The 19,340-nt window shown below is 43.6% G+C and overlaps 2 protein-coding genes across 4 annotated transcripts in view; one reads left to right on the forward strand and one right to left on the reverse strand.

Moving 5' to 3' along the window:
- BAK1 (BCL2 antagonist/killer 1) overlaps nucleotides 1-18,227 on the forward strand; it is a 41,267-nt gene extending 23,040 nt beyond the window's left edge. For 2 of the 3 annotated variants that reach the window (XM_083745102.1, XM_083745103.1), the window contains 4 exons: nucleotides 8,569-8,710; nucleotides 8,808-8,951; nucleotides 12,467-12,647; nucleotides 13,052-18,227. In XM_083745102.1, the coding sequence (XP_083601228.1) occupies nucleotides 8,569-8,710; nucleotides 8,808-8,951; nucleotides 12,467-12,647; nucleotides 13,052-13,159 (575 nt within the window). In that variant the 3' untranslated portion in view covers nucleotides 13,160-18,227. Of the gene's footprint in view, nucleotides 1-8,568; nucleotides 8,711-8,807; nucleotides 8,952-10,033; nucleotides 10,396-12,466; nucleotides 12,648-13,051 lie in introns of those variants that run through there. The other variant, XM_083745104.1, reaches the window with a different exon arrangement.
- Nucleotides 1-19,340, reverse strand: part of ETV7 (ETS variant transcription factor 7) — a 741,840-nt gene that overhangs the window by 648,827 nt on the left and 73,673 nt on the right. The window lies entirely within an intron of this gene.

The raw sequence follows: 19,340 nt of genomic DNA on the forward strand, positions 1-19,340 counted from the left end.
GTGTGGTTTGCAGGAAATGTGGGCCACGTTTGGCCAGCGGAACAGAGGTTCCCCATCCTTGATGCATAAGAGTTGCATCCTCCTTCTTCTTCTTTGGCAATCCCTCATAGCCGAATAAGATTGTTTTCCATAAACACAGTTTTAACAGTGGGTCTGTGACTGTGGAGGCAAATTCTGGATCCCCACATCCTTCCCCAGTGGGGACATAGATTTCCAGGGGGGAGCTGATCACGGCAAGGGTTTGCCAAACATGCCTTCCTCTTAGCACATTTCTCTCTTTCATCCTGAGTTTGAGCGTCTTCAAAGCCCATTACATCTTTGGTAAAGGCTGTTCTCCAATTGGAGCGCTTGCAGGCCAGTTTTTCCCAGTTGTCGGTGTTTGTACTTCCTTTTTTGAAGATTTACCTTGAGAGAGTCTTTAAACCTCTTTTGTTGACCACCAGCTCCATGTTGGAGTTGTGTAACATTTGTAAGCAGTTACAGATAGGTAGCCGTGTTGGTCTGCCATAGTCAAAACAAAATAAAAAAATTCCTTCCAGTAGCACCTTAAAGGCCAACTAAGTTAGTTCTTGGTATGAGCTTTCGTGTGCATGCACACTTCTTCAGATACGAATTGTATTGATTTGTATTGATTTGTAAGCAGCTTAATGTGTGGTTCAGCCTTACCTTGAGAGCAGTGTGTGCCCCAGCCCCAGCAGCTGCCCGGAATATGGGGAGCTGGGCTGGAAACCACTGTTCACTTAAGGTGAGAGATCAACTCCTTTGTAGGTATACCTTTTGCAACAGTTAAATTTTGGTGTGTGGTCACATCCCACAATATAATAGCTTGTCATCCTTTGTATAAACAGATCTCTCTTTGGGAACCTTAAAGGTTATCAGTGTTTTGTTTTGTTTTTTAAGTGACTCTAGTATTGGCAAGGTTTGACATCCCTAGAGAGCTTGGCTTGAAAAGGGGCATTATCAGGAACACCTAAGATAGCTTTGCAGATAAATTCTTCCTCTGGATTTTGCTTCACATAGGATATTGGGTGTTGCTAGAAACTCCCTTCTCTATAGCAAATATTCAGTGGCTGGCCCCTGTGAGCAGCTGCAGAGTTCAGGAGATTGAAATAGCAGTTCACGGGGAGCAGAATTTTTATCAGGATTGTGGCAAGGGGTGAAAGGGTTAACCTCTGTGGTCCAAGTGCTTCTTCCTCCCACACATACCCCTGAACTCAGCTGCTGCTTTCCTTTTGAAAAGTGTGCATTCATTTGGCTGTGTTTGCCATGATGTACTGGATGCTTCTTGTTCCAGAAGAGGATGGAGACACAGGAATCCTTTTTTTAAAAAAAAGAACAATATTTGAAGACATGAGTGTTTTTCGTTCTCATTGTTTGCAACTTGTGGGTGGTTAGAATATTTGCAACCAAATTGTACCCTGAGATGAGTCAGCTGTATGGTTTCATTTTCACAAGACCCCACCCAGGACTGGTCTGGTGCGAGGCTTTTATTGTTTGATTTATTGACAGTGCCCGTTTCTGCTTTCAAATGCAGCTTTAACGTTTGTAAAACCAGATGTCTCTCTTAGGACGCCATGGTATCACTATTCCTTAAAAGGGAGCCTGCTGTTTTAAGTGTTGGCATTGCCCTCTGCAAGGATCAGCATTGCCTTATCTAGTCTGGCCTGGCGAGCTGCTTGACCATTATCCTGAGAGGAGTGAGGTGACACCCATCATGGTTTGCCAGCCATGGGCAATCTTATCTTATTCACAGTGATGGTAAAGGTGAAGGGATCCCTGACCATTAGGTCCAGTCGTGACCGACTCTGGGGTTGCTCATCTTGCTTTATTGCCCGAGGGAGCCAGCATGCAGCTTCCGGGTCATGTGGCCAGCATGACTAAGCCACTTCTGGCGAACCAGAGCAGTGCACGGAAACGCCGTTTACCTTCCCGCAGCAGCAGTACCTATTTATCTACTTGCACTTTGACATGCTTTCAAATTGCTAGGTTGGCAGGAGCAGGGACCAGACAACGGGAGCTCACTCCATTGCAGGGATTCGAACCACCGACTTTCTGATCGGCAAGTCCTAGGCTTTGTAGTTTAACCTACAGCGCCACCCACGTCCCTTATTCACATTAGGGCTGGGCAATATATCAATACAACATCCAAAACCAGTTTCAAGTTCATACCATATTTTTTACCTTGCAATATATTGTTGAATAATGATTTGTGTGTACTACACAAAAATCACAATGTGGGGAAAACTGTGGAGCCAGCCATTGCCTCTACATAGCTCCATCCTTATTTCAGACATTGTGATTTATCAGTATATCACAAAGTTTAGCTGGTGATATATCATGTTGTTGAAAACCAGATGTTGCCCAGCCGTAATTCACATAGATATTCTGGTGAAATCTGTGCCTTGGGTCAACAGCATGGAAAGTGTAGAGCAGTTTATACTATGGCTGCCTTCGCATGTTGCTGTAAACCATAAGCTGTGGCATACCATAAAGGAATAAATTTCACTCAACTTCCCTCCTCCCCATTAATGTTGGAATGAATCAAGCCACAATCCTTGGCTTAGCATTAAGTCGAAAATGGGTCTTGCTTTGTTTCATTTCCCGCAAACCACTGTTGGTAAGCCAAGAGCAAACCTGGGCCACAGATCATTGTTAACCACAGTTCTTAGTTCCAGTATAATGCTAAGCCAGGGATCAGGGGTTGTTTCCTCACAATGCTAGCGGCAAGGAATAAACTGGATACATTGCATACACAGTAAGTCATGGTTTGTGGCTTATTATTATGGGCAAACATGGCTAATATCTTACTGAACGGACAGTTGCTGAGATTAGTGTTTTTCAACCACTGTTCCGCGGCACACTAGTGTGCCGCAAGATGTTGCCTGGTGTGCCGTGGGAAAAATTGAAAAATTTGAAAGATTTAAAAATAAAGTATTTTATAATTTTTCATATTTCTGTTTACTTACTATTTCATAATAAAGTAATTATAAAATACTTTCTTTGTGTTTATTTGATTCCTATTCAAGAGAATTACTTTATATATAGTCACTATAGGCACAGAGTTAATTTTTTTAACATTTTCTAATGGTGGTGTGCCTCGTGATTTTTTTCATGAAACAAGTGTGCCTTTGCCCAAAAAAGGTCGAAAAACACTGGCTTAGATGTTCACTTTAAACTGCCTAACCTACTGAATGTACTCTTTGATGAAGCATCTTCCACCCCTCCCCTGGGCTCCCTCCATCTCATGAGTTAGACCCTAAAAAGGCCAGGGGGAGGGGGAAAGGGCTCTTTCAATTAAAGTTATGCTTAAGAATTCCATGGCACTTTGCATCTTCATACTATAATGCAGTTATTGATTAACTGATGCAAATGACTGTTTAACTTGTTGGAAACTTAAACATGGTTTGCAGATAACAGTTCGGGAAATGTAGCATCCAGTCACATGACGTTTCAGTTTCTACTTCATAGCTGCTTCCCTGAAGTTTGGAGATTTGGTGGTAAAAAATACACTTCTCACTCCTTGTTACAAATGGCCAGGTTTCCTTTTGTGGTAGCATGTGCACCTCTGTAAAGTTTCTACGTGGTAAATAAAATCATGTGCAGCTTGCTGTGATCATGTTTTAAGTTGTGCTGGGGAAAGATTTGATAACACTGCATACAGCAAGGAGCTAACTTTTCACCTGATTTGCAGCCTAATATAAACTTCCACTTGGGTGGGACACGGGTGGCGCTGTGGGTAAAACCTCAGTGCCTAGGACTTGCTGATCGTAAGGTCAGCGGTTCGAATCCCCATGGCCGGGTGAGCTCCCGTCATTCGGTCCCAGCTCCTGCCCACCTAGCAGTTCGAAAGCACCCCTAAGGGCAAGTAGATAAATAGGTACCGCTTTATAGCGGGAAGGTAAACGGCGTTTCCGTGTGCAGCACTGGTGCTGGCTCGCCAGAGCAGCTTTGTCACGCTGGCCACGTGACCCGGATGTGTCTTCGGACGGCGCCAGCTCCCAGCCTCTTGAGCGAGATGAGCGCGCAACCCTAGAGTCGGTCACGACTGGCCCGTACGGGCAGGGGTACCTTTACCTTTTTATAAGCTTCCACTTGGCCATGCTAGAGCCAACAGTACCAAAGTATTCAGCAATGTGTGCAAGATTTCAGGAGCACTGTATAGTTTTACCTCCATTTAATAGATGGTGGATTTAGAAGGGCAGTCTGTGCAGGAAACTTGCTTCTGGACCCAAATGGCTCTTGCCCCATCAGAGAGTCATGACAGGAAGGCAAAGGAAGGCACAGCTCTTCTGTATTAAGAAGTCTTTTAGCAGGATCCGATATATGCTTACCAGGAAGTAAGTCCCATACTCACCAAAGCTTACTCCCAAGGAAACATGCCTAGGATTGCTACCTTCGATGTGCATGGGCTAAGTGGCCTATGAGGTTCACACGCTTCAGTAAGGATGATACATTTTTATGGTGCCCTTCCTGTGATGTCCTCAAGATGGAGCACATGGTCCCCTCTCCCCACATCCTCACAACAACCTTGTGAGGTAGGTGAGGCTAAGAGTGGCTGGCATAAGGTCATTTAGTGAACTTCATGGTTGAGCTGAGATTTCAACTGGGGTTTCCTCAGGTCAGTGCTGTATCTACTGTGCCAGGAATGTCCAACTCCTAAGAGACTACGATCTACTCCCACTATAAAAAAAATATGGCAGTGATCTACCCATTGGATTGACTGGGGGAGGCTTCACCTAAGTCAGGGGTTGGCAAGGTTTACCTCGCCTGGACCAGTTCACACATGAGCCGCAATTTCCTGTGTCTTCACATACACGATTTCTGCATCGCCGTAGACATGATTTCTGGCATCTGAGCATGCACAGACGCGATTTCTAGCACCGCGGAAGCGAGTCCCCACGCTGTGCCAGTTTAGCGCAGTGCGCAGGGACTCTCCAAGTGGCTGGCTCGGCCTACCCCTGACCTAAGTTGTTGAGCTTTTTAAATATTTTTTAAAAATTGTGAGATTGATAAGTATCACACAATCGACCAGGATCGCGATCGACCAGTTGGACATGCCTGTACTATGCTACATGCTGGTTCTAACTTCATGGTGTGATACCTATCCTACTGTTGGAACTGATAATCTTTAAAAATGTGTTCACACAGTACAAAAAAGTGGTTTGTTGTTGCTTATTTATAGTTTGCTTTGGGACCCAAAGATCCCTGCATAATAATACTACCTAATATAGAATATACTAGAAGGCAGCCCTGTTTAGGAAAGTTTTTAATATTTAATGCTGTATTGTTTTTAGCACTCGATTGGGAGCCGCCCAGAGTGGCTGGGGAAACTCAGCCAGATGGGCGGGGTATAAATAAATTATTATTATTATTATTATTATTAGTTCAAGAAATCAATCATCAAGACTACAGAAGGGAGCAAAGTTGTTAAATATAGAATATTTGGTGGTTGACTGGCCTAAGACCATCTCACTCAACCCAGTCACCATCTTTAACCTTAGCTTTCAGCCCTGTATTCCCTATCCCTCTCTCAGGACATCTCTCAGGCAAGCAGACAGAGCCAGCAGTGTCCCCTCCCCCGTTCACCACAGCCCAGGCACAAAGAGGGTAGCTCCCTGCCCTTGCCCCAGTGTAAAAGGAAATGCTTGCTCTTGCTGAAAGATGGGGTGGAACCTTTTTCCTTTCGGAACTTCCTAGTTAAAGCTGGGAATGCTAATGTGACTAGTCTAAAAGCTGTCCATTTGACTAAATGAACAGAGGTGTGCACACTCGTGTTTCCCGATACGGAAAGTCAAACTGAGTGGAGATGGTAAAATCCTTGCTGAGCAGACTCTGCACTTGACTGTACTTGTCCAAAATCCATGGAATGTGCCTTGTCTAATCTCACTGGTTGTGTCTGCAGTCTGGGTGCATAGCCAAACCTAATCATTTGGCAGTAGACCCAGATCTCCATTGAACATCTGAAAAAAAATAGCTGGCAGAAGAGTGAATTTCCAGCAGTGGGGAAGGGTTAAGCATCTCTCTTCCTGCCTTCCCACTTCATTTCACTCCCCTGCCAGCTGTTTGCGCCCCACAAGCTGGGATTCTAAGGCTCCTGCTTGCCTGCTAATAGGAGCTGGAGGATGAGGGTGAGTGCAGGGGAAAGAGTTGACTCCTTCCTCCCACCCCCACCTTCTCTCTTGTCAAATTGTGGTCTTTCTTTCCCTTCTACTTTGAGGCATCAGAGGCCTGCATTAAACCCTGATTTCCGGTATGACATGTCCCTAGGGCCTTTCACAGGATTTTTGCAGCTTTAAAGAAAGCCCAGTGCTGAGATGAGAATTGAGTAAAGACAGCGCTTTCCAGACTCGCCTCTCTGCTGAACGTCTAGCTTGGGCTCTGATGCACAGCAAAGAGGGAGCTGTCGCAGGGATCTTCCTATAAATGTTGATGGACGCACAACTCTCATCAAACTCAGCCAGCATGGCCAATGGGCAGGGTTGATGGGAGTTGTAGTTCACTAACATCTGAAGAGCTACAGGTTCCTCATTCCTTATAGAGCTTCATGGATGCACCATCAGTAAATTGGCGTTCTCTGTGTTTCTTTTACAGTGGTACCTCTGGTTACGTACTTAATTCGTTCCAGAGGTCCGTTCTTAACCTGAAACTGTTCTTAACCTGAAGCACCCCTTTAGCTAATGGCGCCTCCCACTGCTGCCGTGCCGCCGGAACACGATTTCTGTTTTCATCCTGAAGCAAAGTTCTTAACCCGAGGTGATATTTCTGAGTTAGCGGAGTCTGTACCCTGAAGCGTATGTAACCTGAAGTGTATGTAACCCGAGGTACCACTGTACTTAGTTGTTCAGTTCTCAGCCACTGCGTTTTCAGCTTTGACCTTCTTCACAACTGTGACAATTCAAGCAGTAGACCTTAGAAAGGTTGGATTTTTCCAAGTCTGTACAGCCACACCGAGCTCTGAGATGGAGTGTCAGAGAACAGTTAGTCTACCTTATTTTTTTTTAAAAAAAAACCACAACAGTATCTTCCCCGCCTGCTTTGTATCTGTAGACAGAATTCCAGAATGCCACACCTTGTCTGTTTCCCGTCTTTCCTTGTTACCTGTAACAAAAACAGAAGTGAATCTCTGCCAGGGGTGAATCTACATTGAGTCAGGCGGTGCTTAGCTGGAAACAGCCCAGTTCCATGAAACCGAAAGCGATTAGAGTAATGAAATCCAAGTGCAAATTTGCTAAACTGATTCAGGTCTGAGATTCGGGATTCCTCAAAACGGATGTGAGTCAACCGCTGCCATCGTTCTCCAGTGAAATTTTGCTTTGGTATATGTGCAACAGTTAAGGGTGGCCCTGTGCCAGAAGACAAGACTCCTGCACCTTTAAGTAGTTATGCAGAGGAAGAAAATTCAGCAGGTGCAGCTGATCAGGAATCTGATGCCTCAAAGTAGTTCACTTTGGGGCCAACTAGATGCAACTTAGTGTGCAAGTTTTTTGTTATATAAATAAGCAGCCACAAGGAAGCCTGAGCACCTTGGACCCTTGGGGTTAAACAGTGTTGCTGTTGTTCTAAACCTATTTCTCTTCCTACCAGTGCTGCAAAAATCACTTCTCCAAACCTGCTATTTGCATTCCAAGGGAAATTCCCATTGGGGCAATTGAATGGCATGTCTAGTTCAGTCCTTCACAGAATGGACAAACATGAAGACTAGGATATTACAAGCCAGATGAAGCAATTATTAAATTGCAGAAATATTTTTTTATAAAGGACCTCAAATACTGTTTATTAAAGTCATTAAAAGCACAAGAGAACAGGATGGGCTTGGGCTGGTACCTAAAAGATAGAAAATGAAGTGCTGATGAATTTTAGGGAAGGAGCTTGGGTGGATGCCACCACAGAAAAGGCCCTGTTTCCCACTGCTACTTGCTTAGCCTTCAAAGGGGCAAAGGGGGAAACCCAGGGAAGGGTCTCTAAAGCAGATCTGTTGGTGGCAGGTTCATGTGGGAGAAGGCAATTGAGTTCAGCTCCCATATATAGCAAGGATGGGGACTCCGTGACCCTCCAGACATTGTTGGACTCCATCTTCCATCAGCCCCAGCCAGTGTGGCCAGTGGTCAGGTAGGAGGGCCACAGGTTCTCTAACTTGCCCTAATAAATGCAATCCGATCAGATTAAATATGGAGAAGACCAGGCTGCATTTCCTGGGAGCTGGAGCTTCTGGAAGCCCGCATGTTCTGCTCTAGATGGAGGTGCCTGTTTCCTTTTTTTTGGAATTTGCATATCATTTATTTGTTAACATTCTTATATTACATTGGTAAACGTCACATTACAGGACTTACTATAATACAATTTTCAACATGTATACAAAAATTATATACAAATTTTATATACCTAGAAAGAAAATGAATCAAAAAAATAACAAATCCCCCCCCAAAAACCATATACATACCAACACACTAGACTTCCTGTCTATCCCGTTGTATATTCCTTTTTTACAAATGAATGTACTCTTATTATTGTATATTTCTTTACATTGGAGGTACCTGTTTTCTTATCCACCTTGTTGCCCTTTTGCAGAAGACCAGGTGGCACAGCAGACAGAAGAGGTCTTCCAGAGCTATGTTTTCTATCGATACCAACAGGAGCAGGAGCAGGAGCAGACTGGGCAGGAAGTGCCAATAGATCCAGAAATAGCTGTGATGCAGCCAGAGCGTGACAGGTAAGAGCACATATTTGAAACCTATACCTAAAATGCAAGCCGCATGCCAGTCTGCCTCCACAGACATGTCTAACACTGTCATTTGTCTCTTGGGCAGCATCACCACCCAAGTGGGCAGGCGCCTGGCCTCCATAGGGGATGACATCAAAGAACGGTATGAAAACGAGTTCTCTGCAATGCTGAAGTCACTGAAGCCCTCCAGGGACAATGCCTATGAGTACTTCGTCAAAATAGCCTCCAGGTAGGTCACCCAGACTCTACTTTTCCCTCTCCAAAAAGTGAGAGGCTGGCTCAGTTTTCTGATATGAAGAGTTCTCAGATGTTGCTCTGTTAGGTTCCCTCATAAGAAGAGGGAGAAGATTGAGACAAATTTTGGGCTTGTTGCTTTAATGTAGTTTGCTTTGATTTTATTGACGTTGTTTTGGTTTTAATTGAGATTATTTCTTTTTTAAAAAATCTGTTTATTTAGTTAAATAAAAACATATACATCAATAACCTACAACAATAAATAAAGGACAACAATATGCCTGAACAAAAATTTAACATACACAAGACGTATAGAGAAAGATGTGGGTCACTGCATTCATATTCTCTGGGAAAAGAATAATGATAATGACGACGACAATTGGGGTTGGAGGACAGCAACTTTAAAAACGTACTTGTTTCATTTATAAATATCAGGCTATTGTCCTCCAGGTCTTACGATGTTCTTGCAGCTGATAAATTACTAAGCATTCCAATAGTAGCATATTTCACAAAAGTCATTACAGAAAAGTAGGTGATTAAAACAGGGGTGTAAGTGTGGACTAGATACGTAACTGCAGTATTTAGTAAGGGACTTCGTACCCATTTTTGGTCCTTAAGGAAAAAATGCTGCCACTACAAGGATTCCATCTTGACTGTCATTTTCTGACCCACACAGCTTTAATTGCATGTTCACGCCACTTGTGTAAGCAAGGTAGATTTTGCAGAAACTCTGCTCAAAGTAGTGAGCCAAACACCTGGACCCTCCCCATGCCATGTTGCAAAGTGAAGGGATCAACCCATTCCCTCTTGCCAAGTTCTTTCTAAACCAGCAGGCAGGTAGGAAAATTACCATAGGTGGTCTGGCGACAAGCAGCTTTGTTGCGGCCCTGAGCTTGTCCATGGTGGTCAGTTGCCAAAAGAAGGATTTGGGTCAGAGGCCTCCCTCATAATTCTCTTTCTGCTCCCTGACCCACAGCGCATACATGCCTGTAGACGGGTGCACCCATACTCGTTCCCTGTGAATGTTGTTTAACTGTCTCTTGTGTCCTCTCTTCCTGCTCTCCCCTCCTTGGGAAGCCAAGCAGCGTTGCTCTCACCCCTTTGCCACCTTGAGGTGGTCAGTGTGCTGCAACCAGGTAAATTAACCTACAGTGCTTTCTCTTCCCTCTCTTTCAGTGATGATGTGTGTGTGAACTTTCTCCATTCCATACTATGCCTGCTGAACTTTTTACAATGGCACACAAATCTTCAAGGTTATGCAACCTAATGAGACATGCTTCCATGTTTAAGTCTCATTTTGTCTTATAATTTTGTTTTTTTAAAAAAACACAACAACCACCATCACAAAAATAATGATAATCTTGTTGTGATTTTTTTTTATTATTCTGCCAGTCAGCCAAAGGGGTTCTCTGAGCAGCTAACAATCAAGTTGAAATGCATGTTAATGCATGTTAATGACAAAGCCATTTTTCACCTTCTCACCCTTGCTTTTTCCTGTAAGACCTATTGCAATCGTTAAGAGTCATCAACAGGCTCATCACAGCTATCTGCCAATCACCCATTCCCACCACCCTTCTGAGTAATACCCCTCCCCACCTTCTCACTATATAGAAGGGTCTGGAAACTTCTGTTTCAGTGTATCTGAAGAAGTGTGCATGCACACGAAAGCTCATACCAAGAACTGACTTAGTTGGTCTTTAAGGTGCTACTGGAAGGAATTTTGTTTTGTTTTGACTATGGCAGACCAACACGGCTACCTATCTGCATGTTAAATATTAGCCAAGTTGACTGGCAAACGTCTCCGAGCATCCTGCAAAAAGAGGTGGCATAGTTCTGTAGATGGTGCCACCTCAGAAAAGGCCCTACTCCTTCCCCCTAAAGACTGTGGTACCCAGAGCAGAGCTATTCTGAAGATTTAAGTGCCAGAGCAGGCATAATATGGGGTGTGTCTTGCTGTTTATGTGGATAGCGATTCTCAGCTTTCACAAGTCTTATTTATTCCCCTTTTCTTCTTGGATGCCAAAGGCAAGTATGTGCTGCTTTGCTTCTAGAGTGAACACTGTTTTCCTTCGACCATGTTGCTAGCACTTGAACACAGGGTCAGATTTATTCAACTGTAGAATATGGGCACCTCCAGTGTAAATGGCGCTATGGGTTGCAACTGAGGATAGGATTTGCCACAGCCCATCACTTTTTGTGCTTTTCATTGCTACAGACCAGTGCTTGTACTTCGCAGTATGAACATAATGTGGTGTTGCAGCTGTACAAACAGAAGAAAATTTGTTTTCTGTTTAGATGAAATTACGTGACTGAGCCTTAACCCTGTTCCAATATGACTTTTGAAAGCAGATCTCATTATATTCTTATTGTTATAATATTTATTACTTACCCTTTGCCAGCAGGTCCCAAGGCAGGTTACAACAATCTAAAATTCAGAATTAAAACAGCTAAGGCAGTACAGGCTTGGCCTGTGCATTCAAGCAGAATTTAGGGGAGAGAGGTACCATTTGAAGCCACAGGTGGGGAGTACTATATTTGTGTGTGTGCTTTTAAGTGTAAATTTATTACAAAGTTGTTTCTTCATTTTAATTTGTATGACTATTAGTATATTTGTATGAATATTATATATATTTAAAAAGTCATCACCACCTGCAGTCTGAAATGGCAGTTCATTCTGCTGTCTTGGGATGCTTCTACCTCTTTTTATTGCATGTTATAGAAGGAGCACCTCTCCCAATATCTCCCACCTTAAGTCTTACAGTCTGTGGACGAGGCCCTACTCCTGGTCCCACCTAACATGGTGACTTGGGGTACGGCCTTCTCTACTGTGGCCTCCCAGCTGTGGATTGGCCACACATTTTCGTAGTCAAGTAAAGATCTTTTCATTCTGTTAGGCGTTTGGGGAGGAGTGAGCTGAGAATTGTTCTTCATCGTGATTCTTAACTGTAAGATAGATGTTTTCATGGTCTCTGGTCCCCGCCCCCCATATATATTTGCTGTGTTGTTGTATTTATCATTTGCTGTACACAGCCCGGGGATCCCTTTATGATGAAGGGTAGATTAGAAACAGAATGAATGAATGAAGCCTCACTTCCAGAGGAGTTGCAGCCCTTGAGAAGCCCATGTGGCTGGCCTTCCGGGACGCACACTTCTCAGCTGTAGAAAAGTACCTGAATAGAAAGTATCTACATTTTAGTAATCTGTGTACATTTGGATTCTTGGGAGGAACAGCTTGAACAAGATCCGAGTGACTGAAGGCACATACACAGCCTTCCCCCCCCCCCCCTCGGCAATATAAAAGTCTTGTTAAATATGCCTTGTGCCTTAGCACTGCTCAGGGGAAGACACTAGCACGCTGTTGAATGGTGAGGGGGCAGGTCAGAAAGTTGCTTTTAATGCTACAGCAGCAGACTGCGAACAAGCTGTGCCTCAGTAGAGGGTAGCAAAGAGCTGGCCATAAAACGTAGCCTGAATTTTCTAAGAATAATAATAATATGGTCTCTTCCACAGTTTGTTTGAGAGCGGCATCAACTGGGGTCGTGTGATAGCACTGCTGGGCTTCGGCTACAGGATGGCAATCCATGTGTACCAGCAGGGGTTGACCGGCTTCCTAAGCAGGATTGCCCGCTACATGGCTGACTTTGTGCTTAGAAACCGCATTGCCCAGTGGATTGCCCAGCAGGGAGGATGGGTAAGTGAACCAGTGAACCAGATGAGTGGGTTGGTTTTTTAAAAAGACACACACACATTTCTTTTACTATGAAAGCATGCTGGCGCTGATCTGGGGTGGGCAGGAGTAGGGCAATGGCAGGCAGCTGCCCTCCCAACTGTGGAGTCATTGCTGTCTACTGAGAAGGTGTTGGGGGAGAGATCAGGGGTGTGCAGGGCCTTGGGGGTAGGTGCCAGGTCGACACTGTTGGTGCACCTGTGCAACCTCAGGCTTGTCTCCCTTAAGCTATTGGTGCACCTTCCTGGCATCTGACTTTTCTTTCAGGGAGTGGGGAAATACATGCCAAGAAATTGCTGTGGTTGCCCTGGAATGGGTCCTTCCCAACATTTCTGCAGGTAACAGTATTTTTTCCCCTCCTCCTCTAGGCGGCAGCACTGGACTTAAGCAACGTTTACTGGAAGTATGTGGTGGCAGTGGCCGTCGTGATTTTGCTGGGCCACTTTGTGATGCGGCGCTTCTTCAACAACCAGTGACCGGGAAGGAGAGTGTCACTGGCCATTTGCATCCCAGCCACTGACTCACTCCTGGGAGGTGACACTTGTCAAGGAGGATTCAGGAAACAACCAAAGGAAGCCAGATGGTTCTTTATCACCTTCCAATATGACACCAGCTTATTAACCATCCACATGGAGATTTCAAACACAAGAAATCCGCAGGATAGTATTTAAAAAGGTGGAACTGAGTATGGGAGAGGATTTATTACTTCAAGAGACCACTGGGGGGGGGGGGGCGTGAGAAAACAACAGGCTGGTTACATTCACAGTGTTGCCAGAGGAAAAGCCTCCCTGAAATCTCTTAAGGACAAGTCCTTTTCCAGAACGTTCTCAGGGCCAGCATAATCTCAGCTTTTGCAATTCCATTCCTAAAGAAAGCAGAAGGTCAAGCAGCATGCACAGCACTGTTGTTTGCTCAGTACAGCTGTCAATTCTTCCACTGCCTTATGCTTTTCTAGTGCTGAAATAATCATGTCGCTGATTGGGAGATCATGTAGATCCACTCCTGGGTTATCAGCATGAGTAGCACCTTTTAAGATCTGTAGATGTACACCTAGACAAAGCCTGTACCAGAAGGGACAGCCGGGTGAGACAATGTCTAAAATATTTCATTACAGAGGAACCTCTGTTTTCGAACATAATCCATTCCGGAAGACCATTCAACTTCTGAAACGTTCAAAAACTAAGGAGCAATGGGCAGTCAGCAAAATCTATTGAGAAAATTGAAAAACACACAGCGGAAGCTGTTTGACTTCCAAGGCGCATTCGAAAATTACTTCCAGGTTTTCGGCGTTCGAAAACGGAAACATTCAGCTTCCGAGATGCTCGAAAACCAAGGTTCCACTGTATATGCAGACCTGTTTGTCATCCACCAGATTATTCCTTGATCAGGCATAGAGCTCAGTACTCAATTAGTTGGCCACTCTCATGTCCTCACTTACTTTTAACTTAGTTGCAGTGATTCTTCTCTGTCAGTGGAGAGCGCCAGCCACTGCAGAAGTTATGAATACGCTTCTTTTCATGCAACAGAGATCTCTTGATTCCTTGCGTGTCAGCATTATTGCTGTCCACCTTGACCAGGTAGTCTGTGTATGCAATTTGGGAGGGGGGCAAAAAGTTGTTGAAGGAATTTGGGAAGGCTTTTTTTTTTTTGTTTGATTCCATTATAATTATTTACCCCTTTGACAATCACTAGCACAAAGCTTCAATTCCCTTTGACGCAAATGGCGTCAAAAAGTCAGCACATGAATTGGTACCCCTAACGTAAGATAGGGATGAGGGATGGGGGACCCGTAGACCTCCAGATGTTATTTGACACAAACTCCCATCAGCCCCATACAGCATGGGCAGTAGTCAGGGATGATGGGAGCTGTAAGGAGGGCCACAGGCTCTCTAACTTTGCCCTAATAAATGCAATCCGATCAGAGTAAATATGCAGAAGATCAGGCTGCATTTCCTACAGGTTTTAGTGTGAAAGTTGAGCGTGTGCTTATGTCTCCCACTGAAATTGATGGGATTTGGAAATGCACGATTGGAGCTGTCCTTGACTCCAAGCAAATGTGCAGAGCTGGAACTTGCCATTTGAAGGAGTTCTGGTTTTCAGTCTTTAGCTGCAAAGTCCTGCTTAGCTATAAAAAATACAAAAATAATAATAATAACAACACCCCACCAACCTGTCCACATTGCTTACTTAACTCTTGTTTTGTATAGCTTTTAAACTAGGATAAAACTGCATTGACTGCAGTGAAGCCAAGATTTTGAGCACAAAGGATTCCTTTTCCTTGCTTTGCAGTTCCTCCCTTTACAAAGCTATGAGGCAAACGCTTACTTTGTAGCTTCTTTCATCTCTTTCTTGGTTTCCAAGAGCTCTTAAGACAAATACTTAGAAGCAATGTATGCATTTTCTGTACATTGTTTGTTTGCTTTTTTAAAAAAGTCACACCGCCTAGATTTCTTCTGAATGTGCATGCCAGCAATATTTGTTTTGTTTAAAATGCTTTATTTGGCTAACAATAATTTAACTTTGTCATGGCCTTAAGGTTTGTCGTGGTTATGTCTTGATGCATGCTGAACTTCATCCCTGCCCAATGCAATCTTTCTTTTCTGAAGTCCCATTTTGTTTCCAGTGAACCTATAGTCTGGCGACGAGCTGCACATCTCATCATTCCTTACCGCTGGCTATGCTAAAACTGGGATTTGTCTGAGAACAGATCAGTAGGCTTCTGCTGTGTGTGTTTGTATATCATACTAAAGTAGGAAAAGAATCTTTTTTGGAACAGCAGTTGTACAAAAAAAAAAATCCATCGTACACTTATGTGGATCTAATCTATCAAGCCTATGGTAGCTTACTTCTAAGTAGATCTACAAAAGATTGGGAATCTAAGGTACTACTCATGGTGAAAATTGAAGCAGGGTGGTTTTTATTTGTTTAGTTTATGCCAAACACTTTGATCTTTGGCACCACCCACCATTGGCTCATACTCTGCCCGCTGCCAGTATATAGGCCCTGGGAGATTTCTCCCAAGGAAATGTGGCCCTTGGCAGGGAAGAAAGAAGAAGGTTGCTCATCCCTGCTGCATAGGTACATATCCTGCCACTCAGCTGAAGGACCGGGTGGCAAACAATTTGAGTAAAAAAGCAAATCCGGGAGGCCCTGGTACTAGCTGATCCACACAGTGGCTGTCAACCACTGTGGATTTCACCAGCCAGAGTGTCCATGGAGATACAGAGATGGTAAAAGTTCTAGCAATGAGAACTCGCGTACAGAGATTTGTGGCAGCAATGTATTTTCAACAAATAGCCATTTCTGCCAAAGAAGAGCCAAGTAAAATTGTGGGAGAAAAGGAATCTGTTGGGAACAGGTATTGCTCCAATAAATCTTTGTATCGCTTTAGGAATTTTTGTTTCTACTGATGGAGAATTATGTGTAGATCAAAAGGTTGCACCATTCTGAGTTGCTTCAAATTTAAACATGTCATGTCATATCTTCTGTCATTTGGGACCAGGCTAGCAACTGCTGTATAAGTGACTCAAATATTATATTTTTATAATATTTGATGATACAGAATAATGATACAGTGAATGCAGATATGGCATATGTAAACGACGAAGCTGCAGAAACACAGGCTAGGGTACTGGATGCAGAATTTAATTTCTTGAGAATCTCAGCATTGATTCTTCTACAAAATAAGCAAGAATCTAAGCTCTTTCGACTGTGAAGATACATCTGAAATGATGGGCAATGCTGCTGAAACCTCAGAGGTGGCTAACCAAAATATCTAATGACTAGCAGTGGGGCACCAGTGACCTCCATAGCTTTTTCACCCCATGATTAGGAAAACCAGACTAACAAGACAATCTTAATCATGCCTACTTTGAAGTAAATCTTATTGAATTCAGTGGGTCTCACTCCCCAGTAAATGGAATTAGGAGTGCGGTCTAAATTCTGCAAAATCAGCATTTGTGCAAGTTTGCCTAATTTATGCTGAATAAAGCATTTTAAATTTCAGAGCATAGAGTTCTGGGTAGAGGCAGAGATCAGGCTTCACCAGCATCTTGGTTTGAGACATGCTGCTTAAACGTTTGAAGAACGCGTGGCTTCAAAAGAGGATTAGACAAATTCATGAAGAATAAGGCTATCGATGGATAAGTTCTACCTCCAGTTTCGGAGACAGTACACACCCAGGTAACCACAGGAGGGATGCGTGCTGTTGTAGCTTCCCATAGGCATCTGGTTGGACCACTGACTAAATGGGCCACTGGTCTGATGCAGCAGGTGCCTCTTAGGTTCCAAATGAACACCGTTCCTGGGGGCTGGTCAGTAGCATTTGACTAGGTCTCTTACCTAGCAATGAATTTCCTCCCACCCCCACACCCCCCCATATATTAAAGGCTTTAGCTAATATTCTGTCCAACTCATTTCTTCAAGGGTTTCCAACTTAAAGTCTCCATCTGTGCCATAGAATTGGTTGCCCCTCTAGAGCATAGGAAACACTCCTGGTGACACTTGTGGCAGCTCTGGGTTTATAGCCATGAAATAGGTAGAGGCAATGCTTCTCCAAGTAGACTGCTCAGCAGTCTAAACTACATGAGCCACTAAGGAAATCTTTGGGGATGACAGTTAAGTTTTTACATACATACTTGAAGCCATAATGTAGCTATGAATCTTCTCCCTTTGTTCTGTATTATATTTAAGAAGCTGCTTATTATTTTCCGTGCATCACACCCAGCTTTAACAGCCCCCTTGTCCTCAGGGATTCAAAGGGAATGAAGCTAATAATCCAGAGGTACCCAGGATATCAGTGAATCCAGCAGAATTGCTTTTCATTATCTTGCCTCCTTACCTGCAAGGCGATCGCTCGAAAAGTGAATCACTGCTGGACGTGTGAATCGCTGGAGGAAGAAGAAGGAATGTCTTCCGGGGAAATAAATACAAGTAGGGAAAGGGGCTGTCCTCTTCAAATCACATTGCTTAATGGCAATGTGGTGTGCATGGCCAGGAGTTTGGAGAATTCCAGCTCTAAATGCAGACCCTGAATTGAGTGTTTATTGGAGGAAATGAGTCTACAGCTATATCTCCTGCTGTAGACACAAGACTGCTTTGGGATTTGGAAATATGTCCCTCTGCGGTTTTTAATACAACATAGACATCTAGCAGGGATTGTTGTTCTGGTCTCAAAAGGCCAAGAAAGACCTACTATTGGATTTGGGTATATAAGGTTTATTGCGTGTATCACATCATGCACCAAGCAAAAAACAATTTTGCCTTTCTACCTCCATCAAGATCTGACCCCTCCATGGGGGCACGGTGGTGCTACTGCCTTTGGAGATACAGCGAAGGTGCGTCTTATCACGCTCCCCAAATGAGCACTCCAGCATCCGTTGCGTGGGGTATTCATGGGGAATGCACTGGGTTGTTTTCCTGGAGAGCTATGCCTTCTATGTACTTCTGAATTGTGAAGTGCCTGGCACACTACTGGCACTAAGTAAATGTTAAATGGTAGTTTCTGTAATATATATGTCAAAATAAAAGTTATATGCAAATACAGATGGGTTTAAGTTTATGTTATTTAAGTGTATGAACATGAGCTCAAAATACAAGGAGTTTCCTTAATGTGTTTCTGTTTTTGTTTGTTGCTGTGGAGAGCAGTTTAGGAAGTGGCTTTGTTTTGATATTTCATGTTTTTTTTAAAAGTGGATTTATGCTTCCAAAGCTGTGCTATCCCACTTACCGCATGAGGTTGTACAGTTTATAGAAGCCATCTTGATTTTCCCTATAGCTTACAGCTTATGGTTTGTCTGGGAGAGGGTTTGGACAACATTCTAAGTCAAGTATGTCTTCGCTCAGTGTGGCACAGCAGCAAAAAGAGTGCAATCTCATTTCCGAGACCCTGCCGTTCACACCAAGCCATGGCTTGGCTTATGCAATGGAAGTGGATCCTGCACTCTGCACAGCTCCTCACCCCCCCCCCCCAATCAGGTTCCTTAGAGTATATAAAGTGACAGGAAAGTGCACTGGAATAAGTAAGGTAACAATTGTTTGATGTGATATCATATGATCTCTCTGCAAACAAATCAGGATGAATGCAAAATAAAATGGCTGTCAGGAAACAGCCTGGGTATTAAGAACATTACCTGCAGTGTAGGATGAAAGATGGAAGCACGGAGATTCATCTCACCTCCTGCATTTGACACGCTGGCAATCTAATAAACAAAGACAATAAAAGGAAAGTGGAAGCTAAAAGCAATTAATGAAGACAGGAAAAGGCAACAGTCTTAAATAGCCATAAAAGCAACATTGCCTACTTGCTGACAAAATCCCAGGCAAAAAAGGTAGGTTTAGGTTACGATTAATTCTAAGCACACCTGCCTGGGAGTAAGCTTCATTGAAATTAATAAGACATACTTCTGAGTAGATATGCATAGGATTGCATTTGTAGGAGTTTTGACTGGAAGCTGCCATGGCCATCCTTGTGAACAGTCAACCCAAATGTGACAAAAACACAATGGCTGGTCAATTTCAAACTAATATTTGTATGTTTTTGTTGCACACTGGACCAACAGGTCCTGGCAAGACACTATTGTTCTGCCTTACCCAACTAGTTTTGTGTGCATGTGGAATCTACTGCCATTCCAAGGTAGGTAAGTTATTGACACAATT

The sequence above is a fragment of the Podarcis gaigeae genome (genome assembly GCF_964106915.1).
Source record: "Podarcis gaigeae genome assembly, chromosome: 6".
Taxonomy (NCBI): Eukaryota; Metazoa; Chordata; class Lepidosauria; order Squamata; family Lacertidae; genus Podarcis; species Podarcis gaigeae.